At 38.9% G+C, this 16,286-nt stretch overlaps 1 protein-coding gene across 2 annotated transcripts in view; it reads left to right on the plus strand.

The window, feature by feature from the left end:
* Positions 1 to 16,286, plus strand: part of LOC138000821 (dynein axonemal heavy chain 12-like) — a 249,655-nt gene that overhangs the window by 23,825 nt on the left and 209,544 nt on the right. For both annotated transcript variants that reach the window (XM_068847482.1, XM_068847481.1), the window contains 3 exons: positions 3,199 to 3,268; positions 4,596 to 4,757; positions 11,488 to 11,571. In XM_068847482.1, coding sequence (XP_068703583.1) covers positions 3,199 to 3,268; positions 4,596 to 4,757; positions 11,488 to 11,571 — 316 coding nt within the window. The remainder of the gene's footprint in view (positions 1 to 3,198; positions 3,269 to 4,595; positions 4,758 to 11,487; positions 11,572 to 16,286) is intronic.

Genomic DNA, 16,286 nt, shown 5'->3' on the forward strand with positions numbered 1-16,286 from the left:
GATATCAGGTCATCTCTTGCCTGTTAGCAGCTGGTATCAGCTAACTTCTCATAAGAGAACATCACCCTACCGTTTCCCATTTGCCATTTTACGTAAAATTATGCAATGATTGTTGTCCAGAAAAGCTCTTATCCATTCACCCACGTACAGTGTACCTGTCAACTCATGTACATGAAAAGTAAAAACGTTTGACACATTTTTAGGTAAGTTTAGTCCATGTTCCTGTTAGGCTTTCTTGGCATAATCTACTAGATTGCTACACCTCCATCCTTGAACTCTATTTTTTTTACAATGTAAATTTACACCATAATAACTCTACACTGGGTAGGATATATGAGGCTCTGAAAAAAGTAATTTTTAAATAAAAAAATCCACACGGTGTGATTGTTTGCAAACCTTGAATTGCCAGAAGTTCTGTGAAGTCAGTTGAAAAGTGTTCATGTTGTCTCAAATACTCCTTCATCGACCTAAAAGAAAACTCACAAGAATTTAATTCAGGACTGTAAGGGGATGGAAATATGAATTCAACACTACGATTTCTTAGCATTCAGCGCAACTGGTTTTCCACGAAATTTCCGTTCGCCAATACTGGATTCCCTACATAAACTTTCTTCAAAGAAATTAATTATTTCAAATCCATTAGAAGCCGAAGGGCCTTCAGAAATATTAAAGTTATCAATTCCAAACCAACTATGGAGAAGGTCCACAATGTGATTACAGTTCAAGGCATACCATTAGACTTCAACTGAGCGTAAGTGAACCTTCAACTTGCTTGGAGCAAAGTGCCAATCAAAAATGCAATATTGTGTGATAATTTTGCAAAGTGGCTTGCAAACAAACAACTGGTTTCACTGTAAAATATAGAGGATTTTGTCAAGCCTTATTGCCCAACATCGCTACTGGGCTCCTTTAAGTGAGTCTACATGTACATGTACTTCATTAGCTTTCCTTAGGGTCATCCTTGATTATAAAGAAAATTCTATTAATACAGATCTGAAGCGAGAATGGAATGAAATAACCTATCACAATCTTGATCCTAAGATAAATATAATTATCAATAGATACAATCATTAATCATTTGCTTACTAGTGAAATATTAGGAGAAGGTTGTCAATACCTATAGAATAAAAGGGGGTTGAAACAGTTACTACTGTAAGTTTGGTTTCTTTTATATCTTACAAAGCAAGGGAAAGTTTTATTTCACCTGTTTTCTGGCATTTGTTTCTTCTGTATACATTGTCAGGGTTTTCAATAAGAATTTAGTAGAAGGCAAAGGAGGAGGAGGAGGAGTAAGCAGAGAATGGACAAATTATGCGCACTGAAGGTGCGCTTTCGGAGGGCTGAACGCACAAGCTTGTAGGGGTGTCCATGGGCATCCTCCCCCTGGAAAAATTTTGAAAATTGGGTCTCTTACATGTAGAATGCATTCTAGAGCATTAATGAGTGTATTTGAACACAACACTAATATCATTAAATTTTGGCTTTTTTATTCAGAGAGAGAGTAAATGAATACTTTTAAAAAGGCATTAAAAAAGCGTGACATAGCCCTCTTTAAGGCTCCTTTGCATTCTGTACAGCTGCGTGCAATGTATTTCATCTTTCTTGCTTGAAAAGACCTCTGGTGGATGTTGTCTTGTCACGCTTCAAATGTAGTTAGCAAATCAGGCAGCTTACACCAACTACTGGACTGCTCAAAACGAGTGTGTTTGATCCTCGATAACAGCCTTTGTCTTGGACAGGAAAAAAGAAGTCCCCGCCGAAAAATATTCATATTCATATTCATACATGTATTCTCTTTTGTTTTTCATGAACAAAACTTTCCTTATCGAAGGCTCGTGTTCTTTTCGAATGTAAGATTTGGGGTCATTTCCAAGGAAAATTAGGGGCAAGTTCACGTGCAAGAGATGGTGAAAGTCACCGAAAACCCTGCAGTGTACATGCAGCTACAGAATAATAATATACACTGTAATTATTATGGTCTTCTTAATTCACCGTGATGCAAACAGCACATTATTAGTGCAATATGCAGTCATTATGACCATATCTCAAGGGAGCTTTATGATTCAGGCATTGTCATTCAGTAGAAGGAGGCTGGCTGGATTTGCATGCGAATACTCAAGCCAGGGTTAAATTGCACTCTGCTCACTTTCTCGATTTTTCTTCACTTCCCCTGTATTCAACTCCACCATGTTTTGTACAATTAAGCAATAGACCACAAGTTTCTATGGTTTATAGACTGATAGGTAGAACATGAGAAGAATTCGTAAATCCCGAGCCGCAGGCGAGTGATTTATGAATTCTTCGAGTGTTCTTCCAACATCCCAAGTGGTTTATCATGCCTATAAACCATAGAAACCTGTGGTCTATTGCTTTTATATAATAATTCAGAAGACGTACAATTTTTCCTTGAGTTTACTGGCACAATAAAACATAGCTGGTTGACCAATCAGAGTGCGCGGATTGATTTGGTTATTATATAGACTGTAAATATCCAACTGGCTTCCTGTTTTCTAGTTTGGTGCATTAACTCTAATGTGATTTAATGAATTGGCCGAAGCAGAAAATACCAAAATACTCTTGGTTTGCCACCCAAATGTTGATTACGTTTTTGTTTTCTCCTGGGACCATTGTAAGTCCCAAGAGAAATAGGAAACAATGCTCATTCAAAATTTGGGTGGACAAACAAAGAGTTTTATGGTATTTTCTGCTTTGGCCAATTGTTACCCTCTATACACAGTCTTACAGTACATGTACAAGCTTCAAGCTTCAAAGATACCACTGTGTATAAATAAAGGCTCTAGTATCCTTACTTTTACATAATGTACCGGTATGTTGCTCTAGCTATGTGACATAATTCACATTTGCCTTTTTTATGCAGGTGTACATTCCAAAATTTCTTACTTCATTTGTTTCATCTTGACACATGTATGTTCAGGACAGTTTAATAGTTGAAAATAATAACTTTATTAATTATAAGTCGAAGAGTGTTGGTAAAGAAATTATGTCAGCACACCACTAATTGAGGACATTACAATGCATTTACAATTCTAAAACAAATATTAAAATTAGTCTCGTAATAAAATTAAAATACGAATTTTAGAAGAGCATAATGTACACTTTGTACAAGTCTTGTACAAGTGTTGAATATACATGTATGCCTGTAGTACCATTTAAAATTTGTCTCATGATCTTTCTTAGTTCAACATATCCTTGTGAAGCCCAAAGTTAAAGGAGTTGAAGGAGACGAGGACTTACCAGATGATCTAGTGTATGTGATTTATCAGTCAAAACATGATATCATAAGTTGACACTACATGATGTACATTTATGTGACTGTACAAAGTTCTTTGATCATGTGGATAAATTCAAAATTCATATAATATGTTACAGTTGAATTTTATAGTTGGTTAAAAATTGTAGAAATTACAGACTGGTGTAGTTCAGTTTAGATTTTTCATTTGTTTCTGATTATGATAAAGAATATTACACAAAATTGAACTGGATTGAAAAAAATTAAACTAAGAAAACATTTGAACCACAACATATATCAACTGTACTTGTCCAGATCACACTTCTGTACAGTGTAAGTAAAAGAATATTTTGTTAGATGTTTTGAGCCAATTGATTTGACAAACAATACAATGTTAACCATTAACTTTTATACACAAAGTTTTCTGTTTTGATCAAGTTTCATGCAACCGTTTTGAATTATACTTTAAATTGATACTAATTATTTTAATCCTGTCACCATACTACCACAATCACAACCAGTGATAGTGCTACTAATGCTTCGTTCTTAAGCATTTTACTATAAGTGCGCATAGTTTTTTTTATCAAGCCTCAATATAATTCCTCAAACAAGACAAACGGGACGCATGATTTTGTTTTGTATATAATTCCTGAATCGAATTTCGTTCTTTATGGAATTCATCTACAGTGCATGTAAGTCAACTTTCAATTATTCAGTTCAACTCAATTATCTCTGACCAGGACCGAAAAACGTTTACCTTATTATACTAAACAAATCAAACACCATCAAACACCACTTTTCTCCACCTCCTGACATCGAACATTAGCTTTTTTTCGTGGATGCGGTACCAAAAGTTACCAAATAACTAGTGTCACAACAAATTCGAGCATTTTCAGCACGCAATTAAGAACTCACCATCTTGCTTAACTGTACAATTTTTTACACATGAACCTTGATGTGAAGATTCAAGGGAGAGAAAATGTATGGTCATCGGTACATAAATTTAAGTACCATGTTAAATAGCAACGACTGTGGTAAAGGAAAACCTTTGCCAGACTTGAGATACTGTAGGGCTAACTTAATGAACAGGTCTGCAGGTAACAACAGGGCCACCTCTGATCTGATCTGTTTCAAATTGATGAAGTCCTGTTGGAGAGGGAGGGGGGCTGGCCCCTGAATGGGGGATAACCTGCATGCTTGGGAGAGTAGGGATGGCAATGTGGTCAGAGCACTGGCAGTATTCAAGGTCCTCCTTGAAGGTCAACCCATATGTTGTTCAAACTGGCCCTTTAAGTTTTTTTGTACCTTTCTCTGATGAATAACTCCATGCTGAATCTTATTGCAGGGGTGTTGATTACTCCAGTCCATGGAGAGAAAGTTTCAATACATCAAGAGAATCTTTAAGGCAGAACCTTCATGTTCTTCATCCTTCCATGCAGACAATCTTGGGAATTTGTCAGAGTAAAAATTATTCAACTATGTTAATTACAGATCAATCAAATTTAAGGTTGGTTTACATAATGATGATTGTACTTTTGCCTTTATTTTATGTACAGTATATTTGATAACATTGTAAGGCAATTTTGCTGTCACACCAGTATAATGTAGTTAATGGATTGTGACAACATTATCTGTAACCCTTTCATGGTGGCTCTGTTTTCAATGTAGCGTTTGTGCCGTCTAGTTGCCGAGGTCAGCAAACACTAAGGATTTATTGTATTCTTGCTTCGAACTTTGCGGCTTTGTTGTCGCTAGCAGGCTGGTACGATCCACGGCACTGGCGCTTTTTTCAAAGCTCTATTCTCGGCTAAGAGTTGACACGTGTAACACTAAGTTCTCTCGTAGTACAGCACTTCCGACTGGCTAAGCCAGCAGACATTTGTCTAGCAATAAAAGCATGTGAAAACTATTTAGAGATCACTTAGGTTCTGTAGTTCAGCACAGTTAGCTCTCAATATATTAGTGTGGTTTACGATTTGGTTTTTTCCCTCCAGCTTCCTCCCTTGAGATTTAGCCTCGTTGTCTGTCAATAAACTCGGGACACTCCTGTGTGGTGCAGTTAAGTCTGCGCAGTGATTTCCCTCAAGCTTGTTGGCTGCGTTTCCTTTTGAATATCGCCTGCGAACCGATACTCTTGTCCAATCCACCACATGCTGTTTTGCATTCAGCTTGTAGTGCTGGGGAGATAAGTGAGGTTCCTTTGTCACACAATCGCCGAAGTCGCACAGGCTAACCTAACGCAAGGCAGAGCTCCCCCATAACTACATGTAGTAGTTAGCACACAAACATAAGGAACAGAGACATTAAAACCTAATTTATGGCTATGATGATTAAAACTAATCATGAGTCTGTCACAACCTTTCAAGTTTCAGGTAAAAATACATAAAACATTAGCATAAAAATTTAATGCCTGGACATACTCAAGTGTACAAGAAACGAGAAGCTCCAATCAGAATCGTGTTGGCCTTTATTCTTGGTTTGCATGTGACGTCACAAAAAATAAAATACAAAACCAAAGAGCCTTTTGAGTATTTATCTCGATCAGCTACAAGAGGTTTTAAAAAATTAATATATCTATTTGCATGTTTTCAGCTCAGTACCGTGCTTTGTTTTGAAAATGGAGCAGTTTGAATTTCAGAGTTTTTCACAGTGCGTGACTTGTTGACAGCTTTCGAAAAACATGCTAGTTGCATAAAAACATCGATTTCCCTAGTGTTTTTGTGGCCTAAACAGCCAATATACTAGGAGACGTGTCTATACGAATGTTTGCTAGCTCATTTTACAGCAGAAAGTATTAAAGACAGCGAAACTAAATTCTAGATGTTTCTACTGGTTTCTGGCCGCCATGTTGGTGTACTTCAGCAGTGGACCGACATGGCGCCTCCATACTTAACTTGAGTAAAATTAAGTCGGCTTGTCACATCAAATTTTCGCATCTTCGTGTTCAAACAGCGCAACGTGTATTTTCGTTCCTGTATATCTCAAGTGATTTTATTTTTCAAGCAAAGGACCACTCCAAATATCGTCAAAATCATTGTCCCCGGTGCTTTGGGCTCATGTAGTTAAAAGCTGCAAGACAGTTGAAAAGTCATTCACAGATGTCTGCAGGCAATCGCGTGTTTACAACTGCTTGCCGGCGCGTTAAATTATGGATTTTCATTACATTTGTCATCAAAGTGTTGTTTGGTTGGTTCAAAAGTTGTCTTGTACCTTTAGTTTACATGACATGGCTATGCAATGTGCAAAACTTTGAAAACATTCACCTTGTCGGCCAGAAGCCGAACTTTGCAGAGTCAGATGACGAGACTGAGTTTTATTTTGTGACATTGCTTTGCGAAGGCATCATTGAACCTTTTGTGATGCAAATGCTTCTGAAAGTTAATGACATTGGTCAACGCATTTGCGTTGAACGCAAACGCAAACTAGTTTAAGACCAGTTTGAAACTAGTTTGAAACGTGTTTGGTGGTTCGCTTATCTCTGAGCGGTACTGTACATGTCATATATATAATATGAGTAGCAGATCTGTATCACATCTACATCTACATGTTCCAGCACTCGGCAAGTCCCTTTTTGACTTATGGCTGTTTCTGCGTAGGTGGCCTCATACACATTAAGCCTTTTTAGAGACATCACTGCTAAGCCAGCAACTTCTGTTGGAGGGAACAGGACAGCGACAACACCAGGGACTACATCCCCTACTCTTACTCCTACCAGCGGTGCCTATTACGCACCAGTCATAAGAAACCCCAGCCTCCCCACCCCCCCCCCCCCCCAATTCGGGCTTGAGCAGGGCATTCTCTTTTTATGCGAGTGATGCATTCCCCCGCCACTACTGTTCAACACATGGTACTCCCTTAGTAAAACAACTTATTATTGCCAAGCGTAACACACTGGTTAAAAGACACTGTTGGCAGCCATGAAATAAACAGATTGATCTTTGAGCGGCCAGCAAATTAGTGGCAAAGGCTCCTCAATGCACAATGAGTATGTCAAAATATCTTTATTGTAGAACTAGTTTCATTGATACTTAGTAGGAATTGAAATTTTTTCAACTGATTGCATACAATGTGATCCGCCTCACTATAAAATTTAATTGATTCAACTGATCAAAAGGTGAAGAACCCTAACACAATTCACGTGCGATACCAAATACTGACCATTATTTAGAGTAATGGCTATCATTATCAGGAGCAAGGGTGGCACAGTCGGTTAGTACGCGGCCTTAGTGCAAGAGGTCCTGAGTTCGATTCCCGCATTTCGCATCTTTGTTTCGATTTCTTTCCTTTCCGTGTAGCTAAGTAGCTTTAAATACCTGTAAAACAGAGCACTGATGGAAAAGGGGTAGTAAAATGAGCGCACCATCGACCTCACGTTTTTGTCAGTTGAATTACTGTTACGAGTTATCAACGTTAAATATCATGGTTACTTTACTTTACTTTACTCTACTTTTGCTTTGCAAAATGTGAAAAAAATCGGTTTAAAACAAAAAGAGTACTCTTGCATGCCCATTATTGCCACGTCATGTGCTTGGTCATTTGTTCATTCTCATCTTCCGGCAGTTTGCAGAACAATAACAAAAACAGTGTAGATTGAAATACAAACTAGATCAAAAGTCTTTCAGCCGTTACTCAGCTAACTGCAATACTGCCAGGAACAATTAGTGTACAAAAGAGGCTAACCTATTAGGGCAAAACCATTTCCCTGGAGTGATGGTTCTCGACCTAAGGTCGACACGTTGGTAATGGAACCATTTGTGTCTGCCATGGTCTTGATTTGTCAGGTATTGGAAGGGGTAGCAAAGAGATGGAAAAACTGTTCTCACTCCAGAGAGACTCACTTTGCGGCTTTCCTTTCTGGCAGATTGCGTCAATACAGCCTTCCTTAAAACAAGGACTAAAAGAAATACACATTTATCTGCAGCACTCTTTACCAAGTGGTTGTTCCTCACATCCCATATTTCACTAATTAAAAGTACTGAAACTGAGTGGGATTTGAACTTTTCAACTGCTCCTTGGCTTTTGTTGAATCACTTAGGAAAGGTCCGGACGCCGTTTGTGAAGATAAGAAGCATATTCATCATTGGCTCCTTTCAGCAGCCGAATAGGCATATCACCACATGGTGCACCATCTACTCTATTGATATATTCTTCTGTTGCAGCATTTAAGTTCTCTGGTAACTTGATTGAATCCAAGCCCTTTTCATTGAAATTGTGCCCATTGAGTGTTGATGTTACAAAGAGATGGCTGTGTGCAAGGGCTAGACACCCATTCTGCGGCTCTACACGGTTCCAGTAACTTCCACCGCCATGACGTGCTGTAGCAATAGTGCATGATTTGTTATTTGTCACTTGTCTTTCAGTCCACAGGAACTGAATTTCCAGCCCTACTAGATTTTCATCGTGTGCTCCATCAACACGAATGCAATCAAAGATGCCTTCAGTCCTCGCTTTCTATTTCGGTTAAAAGTTACCACTCCAGTCCGTCTCCATGCATCCGCACCACACCTTCTGCCTCTCACATATTCCTCAATATCTGTACCTATGTTAGAGAACTCCTTTAAAACCGAAGAAACTGGCTTTGGAATCTTTCGTTTCAACGAACACTCGCTTGCAATTTCTTTTGTCACTCTACCTTTTGTTCTTGAACTTAGAATGCGCCTCTGCTTCTTAATCATTTCTATTCGTTCAGGCGAATTTAGCTTCTTCACAGAGAGCCGCTGATCTGGATTGTCACTTTCTGAGTTTAACTTAGTAACAACATTGTTGTCGGGGCAACCTAAAGCTTGCTGTTGACTTTGAGTTAAATATGCTTGTCTGGATTGTTCTATTCAAAAGAATCATCAACTCATCAACAAATGCAAACCAATTCAACTGCAAAAAATTCCGCTTTGCATTATGATGCTGATATTTCACAGATGGGAAACATTTGCGAAAGGTATTGCCAAGATCAACTATACCAGATGAAATGATTTCATTTGCTGTCTGTATTAAACCTTTACACTCACAACATCCAATGGCATGAAAGTTGTAACAGTATGCAGTTCTTGCCTTCACAAATTGTGATAATGTCACACCAGACAAAAAGGTCTGATAAACTCCATCAGCTTTATGACAACTACTGACATCAGATACAACTTTGTCTTTCAAAGTAATGCACAACTGAAAGTCTGGACAGTCGTGTGACTGGCATAATCCTAGACTAAAAAAGAATCATGTGTTTGAGGCGATGATGGTGACCTACTCTGCCCTTCACCCTGAGGACGACCAGAGGCGTCACCTTCTTGCACTTGTGCTCTTGAGTTACCGCTGCTTCCCTCTTCACCCTGAGGACGACCAGAGGCGTCACCTTCTTGCACCTATCCTGCTGAGTAACCACTGCTGTGACTGCTTTCCTCATCACCCTGTTGATGATCAGAGTCTCTGCCCTTTACCTTCAATTTGCTTGAGAAAGAGATCCAAGCTTCCTTTCTTGCAAGAGGTAGGTTTCTTCCATGGCTTTTCACCAGGTAGGAGAGGTCTGCCATTCCTTTGTCTCCTTTCTTTTTCTTTTGAACTCTTCTTTTCTTTATTCTGCAAAAGAGGTAGCTCTTCTAGGCGGCGTTTTTTGACCTGTAGAGGATCCATTTCTTTAGTTAACCAGAGTGACTGCTCATCTGCATTCAGGTTCCTTGCTTTTTCTCTTGATCTCTCTTATTGAAATATTTATTTTTTAACTTCAGATCTTTGCTCATTTCTTCTAGTTTTTTAGCTTTAATACTTGGCTTCATCTTGACAGGTTTTTCAGGCTCTGGTGCAGAGTTGAAGAGCATGATTTTTTCTTCTTATACACATACCCATCAGCCTCTACTTTTCTTTTGGTACGCTCAAGACGTGTAACCTTATTTGAAAACAACAACCAAAGGTCCAGAGTTCAATTGACCGAATTTTCAATCTCTGACATGTGACTAAAAGCAAGGTTCTTCAACCCATGACTAAAACAACCTTATTTTGTAGTTATTGGTCACGGAACATCACATAGAAAGCATGAAAACTCACAAGAAAAAGCAGTCCTCAGTTTAAATAAGCTTAAATAGATCTAAATAGTTATAATAATAGACATAACTTAAAGCTCTATTTGTGATAATTAGATAGGTCATCCGTCAAAACCAGTCGCCTGGTACATAAAAAATGCGTGCACAAGATTTTGAGTACAAGGACATGCAATTGATTTTCATAACAAAAGAATAAAAAACTTTGGGTTAAAAGGACATGCATACCGGAACGATTCTTTCAATCTTCATTCGGGAACATTAAACTCAAGCTTAAATCAAGGGCAAGCATACCGGAACGATTCTTTCGATATTAAAATTTTTCATTCGAGAACAATGAGTGAAGAGCATACAATATCATTTAAAATGTGCCTACCTTTGTCGATCAAGCTTTCCAGATTTTTGGCTGCAACAGCCTTTTTCGGTCCATGGCGATACGAAACTGTGCAAAGCATTATCCAGATGGGAATCCAGGATTGAGTTTGTCAAGAAAGCGACAATAATGTATGCAAAATTACCATGAGGCGCGGAAATAAGGACCACTGACCAAGGGGTGACTGCCCCGCTTAATTCCTCGGTAGGGGATGCGGAGACCGTGACTTCCCCACCTCCCTGGGAACCAAAATGACGTGTATATGAGGTGAAAGTCCCCACAATCCCCCGCTAAGGCTTGGGGTTTCAAATGACTGGTGCATTAGTACAGGGATAGTTTTGCAGGGCTGAAAACTATGCAGAGAAAGCAGAACTTAGCAAGTGCTCTTGGTATCCAAAAAGAAAATTGAGAGATAATTAAGCTTCAATTTGGCAAAGAACGCCATACATTGCTTTGTATTTTAAAGCTTTCTGCAAATATTGTTGATTAATTATCTTCAAAAAATGCGTGGTTACCCCCAATTTTCTTTTTGGTATTCAATAATGCTTGTTAAGATCTGCTTTTCTCGCATATTCAGTAAACGGCGCAAAAATAGCTTTGAATTAGTAGGCACCGTCCTTAATATTAATTTTGTCAAGTACTTTGTTTCTTTGTTTGTTGTTGTCAAGTGCTTTGTTAATTAATTAAGCCACTGGAAATCCTAAAGACAGCAACAATGTTACATAAAGCTTTTGCCATGGTAAGGATTCGGTTTCCCACGGCCTTTAATTAGATTTGCTCCTGTCAAAACAAACGTGAAAAAAATTAAATGCCAGCTGTTGTCTGACTTTTTGCAGGGCTCAAGGTTCAATTGAGTGTGAACACCTTAAAAATAATGTGACGCTTGACTGTGAGAAGACTGAAGAAAAACTCATGCACAGGTCAGTTTTCCCTTCTGAATGCTTTATTTGTAGTCGGACGGATTAGCGACCGGAAAGGAACAACGACAGCATTTGTCACTTTGACAACAGAAAATCGAACCGGTTGCAACCGGGTGACCTAGTACCCCTTCTTGAGGGAATCCATGAAAATAAAACAATATAAAAATTTGGAAACAAAACATTGATTGCATCCTAACAGTCCACCCCTTCTTGAGGGTTCACTTGTTAAGTTCATCAAAGAGTTTACCATCAAGAACAATAACATACATGTATATTCCTCCTTGAGCACCACCTTTCATAGACAAGTAAGAGCACTTGGATACAGGTCCTTTCAGTTTACCGCATCGGGAAAGGATATCCCAGGCTTCTGGCATGGTTTTATAAACGGTTTTACAAGCTTCAGAAACAAAAGCTTGGTGACGGGGCAATGAACGAAGTACTTGGCCAAATGCAAAAGCTACTTTGGCAACACCAGGAGAGATTGATTGAGAAGGTGCAGGCTGGATAGGTACAGGTTGCAAGGGAGGTTCACTTTCAGGGCGAAGGTCCTGTGGATCACCTGTAGGAACAATGACAATTTTGTCGATGTTGACAACAAGGATATCTTGACCAGTGATTTCATGATGTAATTTAATGAGGTCCTGGTGTCCGTGGACAAGTCCTTGTACTATGAATGGTCCATCAAAACGATGTGTGAAGCGAGGTGATAAGCCTTGTGGTTGTGTTGAAGGGGGAGGTCTGTGAACGTATACACGGATACCATCATGAACCTGCAAATTTCGGGCATTTTGGTCATAATGTTCTCCTTGGGATCACCGTAAGTCAGCTTGAATGCGATCAAACTCTTTCTGGGCATCTGATAATCGTGGAACTAGGTTTTCTGCATATGTTTGTTGGGAAAGAGGCTTTGAAGGTAGAGCCAAGGTGAGAGTTTCAGGTGAAGGGGCGTGGCGACCAAAAACGAGGAAAAAGGGACTGATTTTGTCCATTCCTGGAATTGGTGAAACGTGTGTAAAGTGCTGGTTGAAGGAAATCTTGCCAGTTGGTCTGAAGTTTGATACAGTAAATGGCTATTGCCCTATTTTAATAGCCATTGGTGAACCCTTTCAGTTCAACCAAGGTCTGTAGCTGGTAGTGAAAACATGGTCTATTGAAAGTGATTTAGTGAGCTGGAAAACCACTGCATTAGTCCATTCACCACCTCGATCACTGAGTAGTTCTGCAGGGAACCCGTATTGACGAAAAACATGATCGAAAAGTGCATGTGCAGCCGTGGTTGCTCTCTTGTCTGGAACTGGAATAGCAACCAGGAAGTTAGAATAAGGACATACGGCAGTAATTATCCACTTGTTCCCAGACGGAGTCTGGAGCAGAGGTCCTACATAATCTATGCCAATGGTGTAGAAAGGACTCTGGTAGAGGTGAACTTGCATGGGTCCATGCTTTGGATCTGGTGTTTTGAAATGGATGCACTGAGGGCAACATCAAATCCAGTTTTTTCTTGCTTGGCCATGCCTCTCCAGTAATAATCATAAGAGAGTGATTCATCAGTTGCATCACAACCTCTGTGCATGGCGAGTGGTGAATCATGGTAAGCTTGTAATAATATACAGCGAAGTAAAGGGACCATAATTCGATAGTGTGATGGGTCGACCATAAATTCATCTCGATACATCCAAAGTTGGCAGTGTGTTGGTTCCTCCATGGCTGTGTCAGTATGAGAGTCATGTCCTCTAGCTGAAGTGGGTGAGGTGCATGTAGGATGTGTTAACAAACAAGCATTAGACATAATTATGGATGACAGTTGGAGAAAGTGTATCAGTCACCCCTTGAGTTATATGGGTGGGGATGTCCACCGACAAGGCGAGAATCTTATGGTCTGGTAAGGTAACAAGGGAACAGTCTGGAACCTTAGTAAGAGGATAAGGACTTAGAACAGCTGGTACAACATTTGTTGTGCCTGATCGGTGTTCGATGTAAAAATCAAATTCCACCATTGACATGCACCACCTGGCTACTTAAGCTTGCTGTGGAGCAATAGTAGTGAGCCACTCTAGGTTTGCATGGTCTGTCAGCACTATAATGCGGTGACCAAGAATGTATGGTCAAAATTGTTCTAAACCCCATTTTACTGCGAAAAGTTGTTGTTGCAGTGTAGTCCAACAAGATTCAACAGCATTGAAGGCCTGCGATGCAAACCGGATTGGTTTCAGTTTTCCCCCAATTTCCTGAGCCAACATGGCACGCAACCTTGTTTGCTTGCATCCAAATGGACCTCAAAGCTACATGTAGCATTCCAGTTAGGATGGTGGAGCATGACAGATGGATCTGTGTCAAGGTGTTTCAAGTTTTCAAAGCTGTGTTCATGGTCTTGGGTCCATTTGAAGGGAGAACCTTTCTTTAGAAGTTGTTGCAAAAGAAATGTGTGATCAGACATGCTAAGTACATAATCACAGAAATACCGAGAAACTGCTTGAGGTGGGTGACATTTGCAGGTGATTTCATGGCTGTGATGGCTTTGATGCCTTTACTGTTAGGTTTACGTCCATCCTGGTTGATACTGTGTCCCAAAAGCTCAATTTCACTAGCAAAGAACACACAATCATTAATTATTTTGGAGGGTTAAAACTGAATGTTCACTTGCACTGTTCTATTAAATACCACATAATATCATGATATATCATCAATAAGTATCACTTGACCCTAGCCGAATTGAGATTTTGATAGCCTTCTTGATATTTTGATAATATCATGATATCGTGATTATATCATGATATATCAAAATATCAGACCTCAATGCATATCACTTGACCTTATTGGCAAAGACTTGAGATTTTGATACCTTTCTTGATATTGTGACTTTTGATAATATCATGAGATCTTGAGAATATCACGATATATCAAAATATCAACCTCATCACATATCGCTTGGCCCTAACAAAGACTTGAGATTTTGATAGCCTTCTTGATATTTTGATAATATCAAGAGGCCTTGATAATATCATGATATATCATAATATCAAACCTCATCACCTATAACTTGACCCTAGCAGAGACTTGAGATTTTGATAGCCTTCTTGATATTTTGATAATATCACAAGAACTTGTTATTCCATTACCTCTGCAGATTATCAAAATATCATTGCCTTCTATCACTATCAAAATCTCATGATATTATCAAAAAACCTTCCAAGAAATGTATGAGAACAATTTTGATATATCAAAAGTGATACGGCCTATTGATATTTTGATATTCCGCAATACCGCACCTCACTCCCGTGAGAACGGCTCTGGTCATTCATGAGAGAAAGAAATAATATTGCTCGCCTTTCGAATGAGTTTTGAGTTTTCCCTTGCAACCATTGTTTGTCAATCAAACAACTCAAGCAACAGGAGGCGATCAAGTCTTGCACTTTCGCAGGCCACAGCGTTACGAACTTCGCAAAACACTGTTGTAAAACTGAAGTCTTTAACAACACTTTTTAGCGATAATGGGAAGCTTGACACTGCAAGGACAGAAAAGAACCTGCTAGAGAACCACGATAATTATAATAATTCTTGTGAATATGCGTAGCTTCAAAGTAACGGAACTATTGTGATACGTAAACTTGGTCCATGGTTGTTCCTTGTCCTGATCAACTACTTGGAAATCAGCTCTTTAAAATGCTCAGCTGTGGAAATATGTTGATGACACGGCAATATCTAAGATTTTTGCCAAAGGTAATGAGAGCAAGTCACAACTTATTACCAATCAAGTTATCCAGTGGTCTATCAACAACAGAGTTCAACTGAACAACGATAAATGTAAAGAGCTGGGAATTTCTTTCGCCAAGAAATCACCGGAGTTCAACCCTATCCTTATCAATGGAGAGGACTAATTAGAAAGTTGCTTGGCGTAACAATATCACATAATCTTTCGTGGAACAATCATATTATCGAGATAGTCAAAAAAGCAGCCAAGCATTTGTATTTTCTGGTACAGCTAAAAAGGGCAAAAGTGACCTTGTGCTATTCTATACCACATGTGGTTAGCTTGAAGTCTTCGCATTGGGTAAAATACACCAAGTACGGAACTGTTTTCCGAAAAAAATTCATGTTCTACTATCAAACTTTTTTTCTTCTTCAAATGTGTTCTTTATTAGACTGTTCTTAGCAAATACCTGAAAAAAAAATCAGGGGTCACGGTGCTCGTTTGAGAGAAAAGGAGCAGTTCTTTCGGCATCAGGCTTAGTTTGAGGGAAATCTCTTGCGTTTTGTACGCGCACGTGCTCATGTGCGCGCGCTAATGAGGCGAAAATCGTGCGCAGTAGGGATGCGCAATGCAATACTAAGGAATTATCTTAAATAAGCTGCTCCCTCCCAAGAACAATTCAATACTTTCTCTTAGGCATAACAGATATTTTTCTATACCAAAGTGGAAAACTGACCGTTTCAAGAATACATTTATTATAACCTCCAGTCTTAAAAGAAACAATGAACATTGACTTTAACATTGATATTTTAATTGGATTTATAATCAATACAATTTATACTTAGTTTTGTAATTTTATCTATTCTAGTTTTATGAATATGTAATTCAGCCTTCACGGGCTGGCATTTATTCAGTCAATAAACAACCTGACTTCCGGTTTGAGAAAAAGTTAAATTTCTGGCGGTCTTTAAATTGAATTAATTTTTTTTACATGGCACGTTTCACCCCAAATACAGAAATATAG

Source organism: Montipora foliosa, chromosome 4, assembly GCF_036669935.1.
Source record: "Montipora foliosa isolate CH-2021 chromosome 4, ASM3666993v2, whole genome shotgun sequence".
In the NCBI taxonomy this organism is placed as follows: Eukaryota; Metazoa; Cnidaria; class Anthozoa; order Scleractinia; family Acroporidae; genus Montipora; species Montipora foliosa.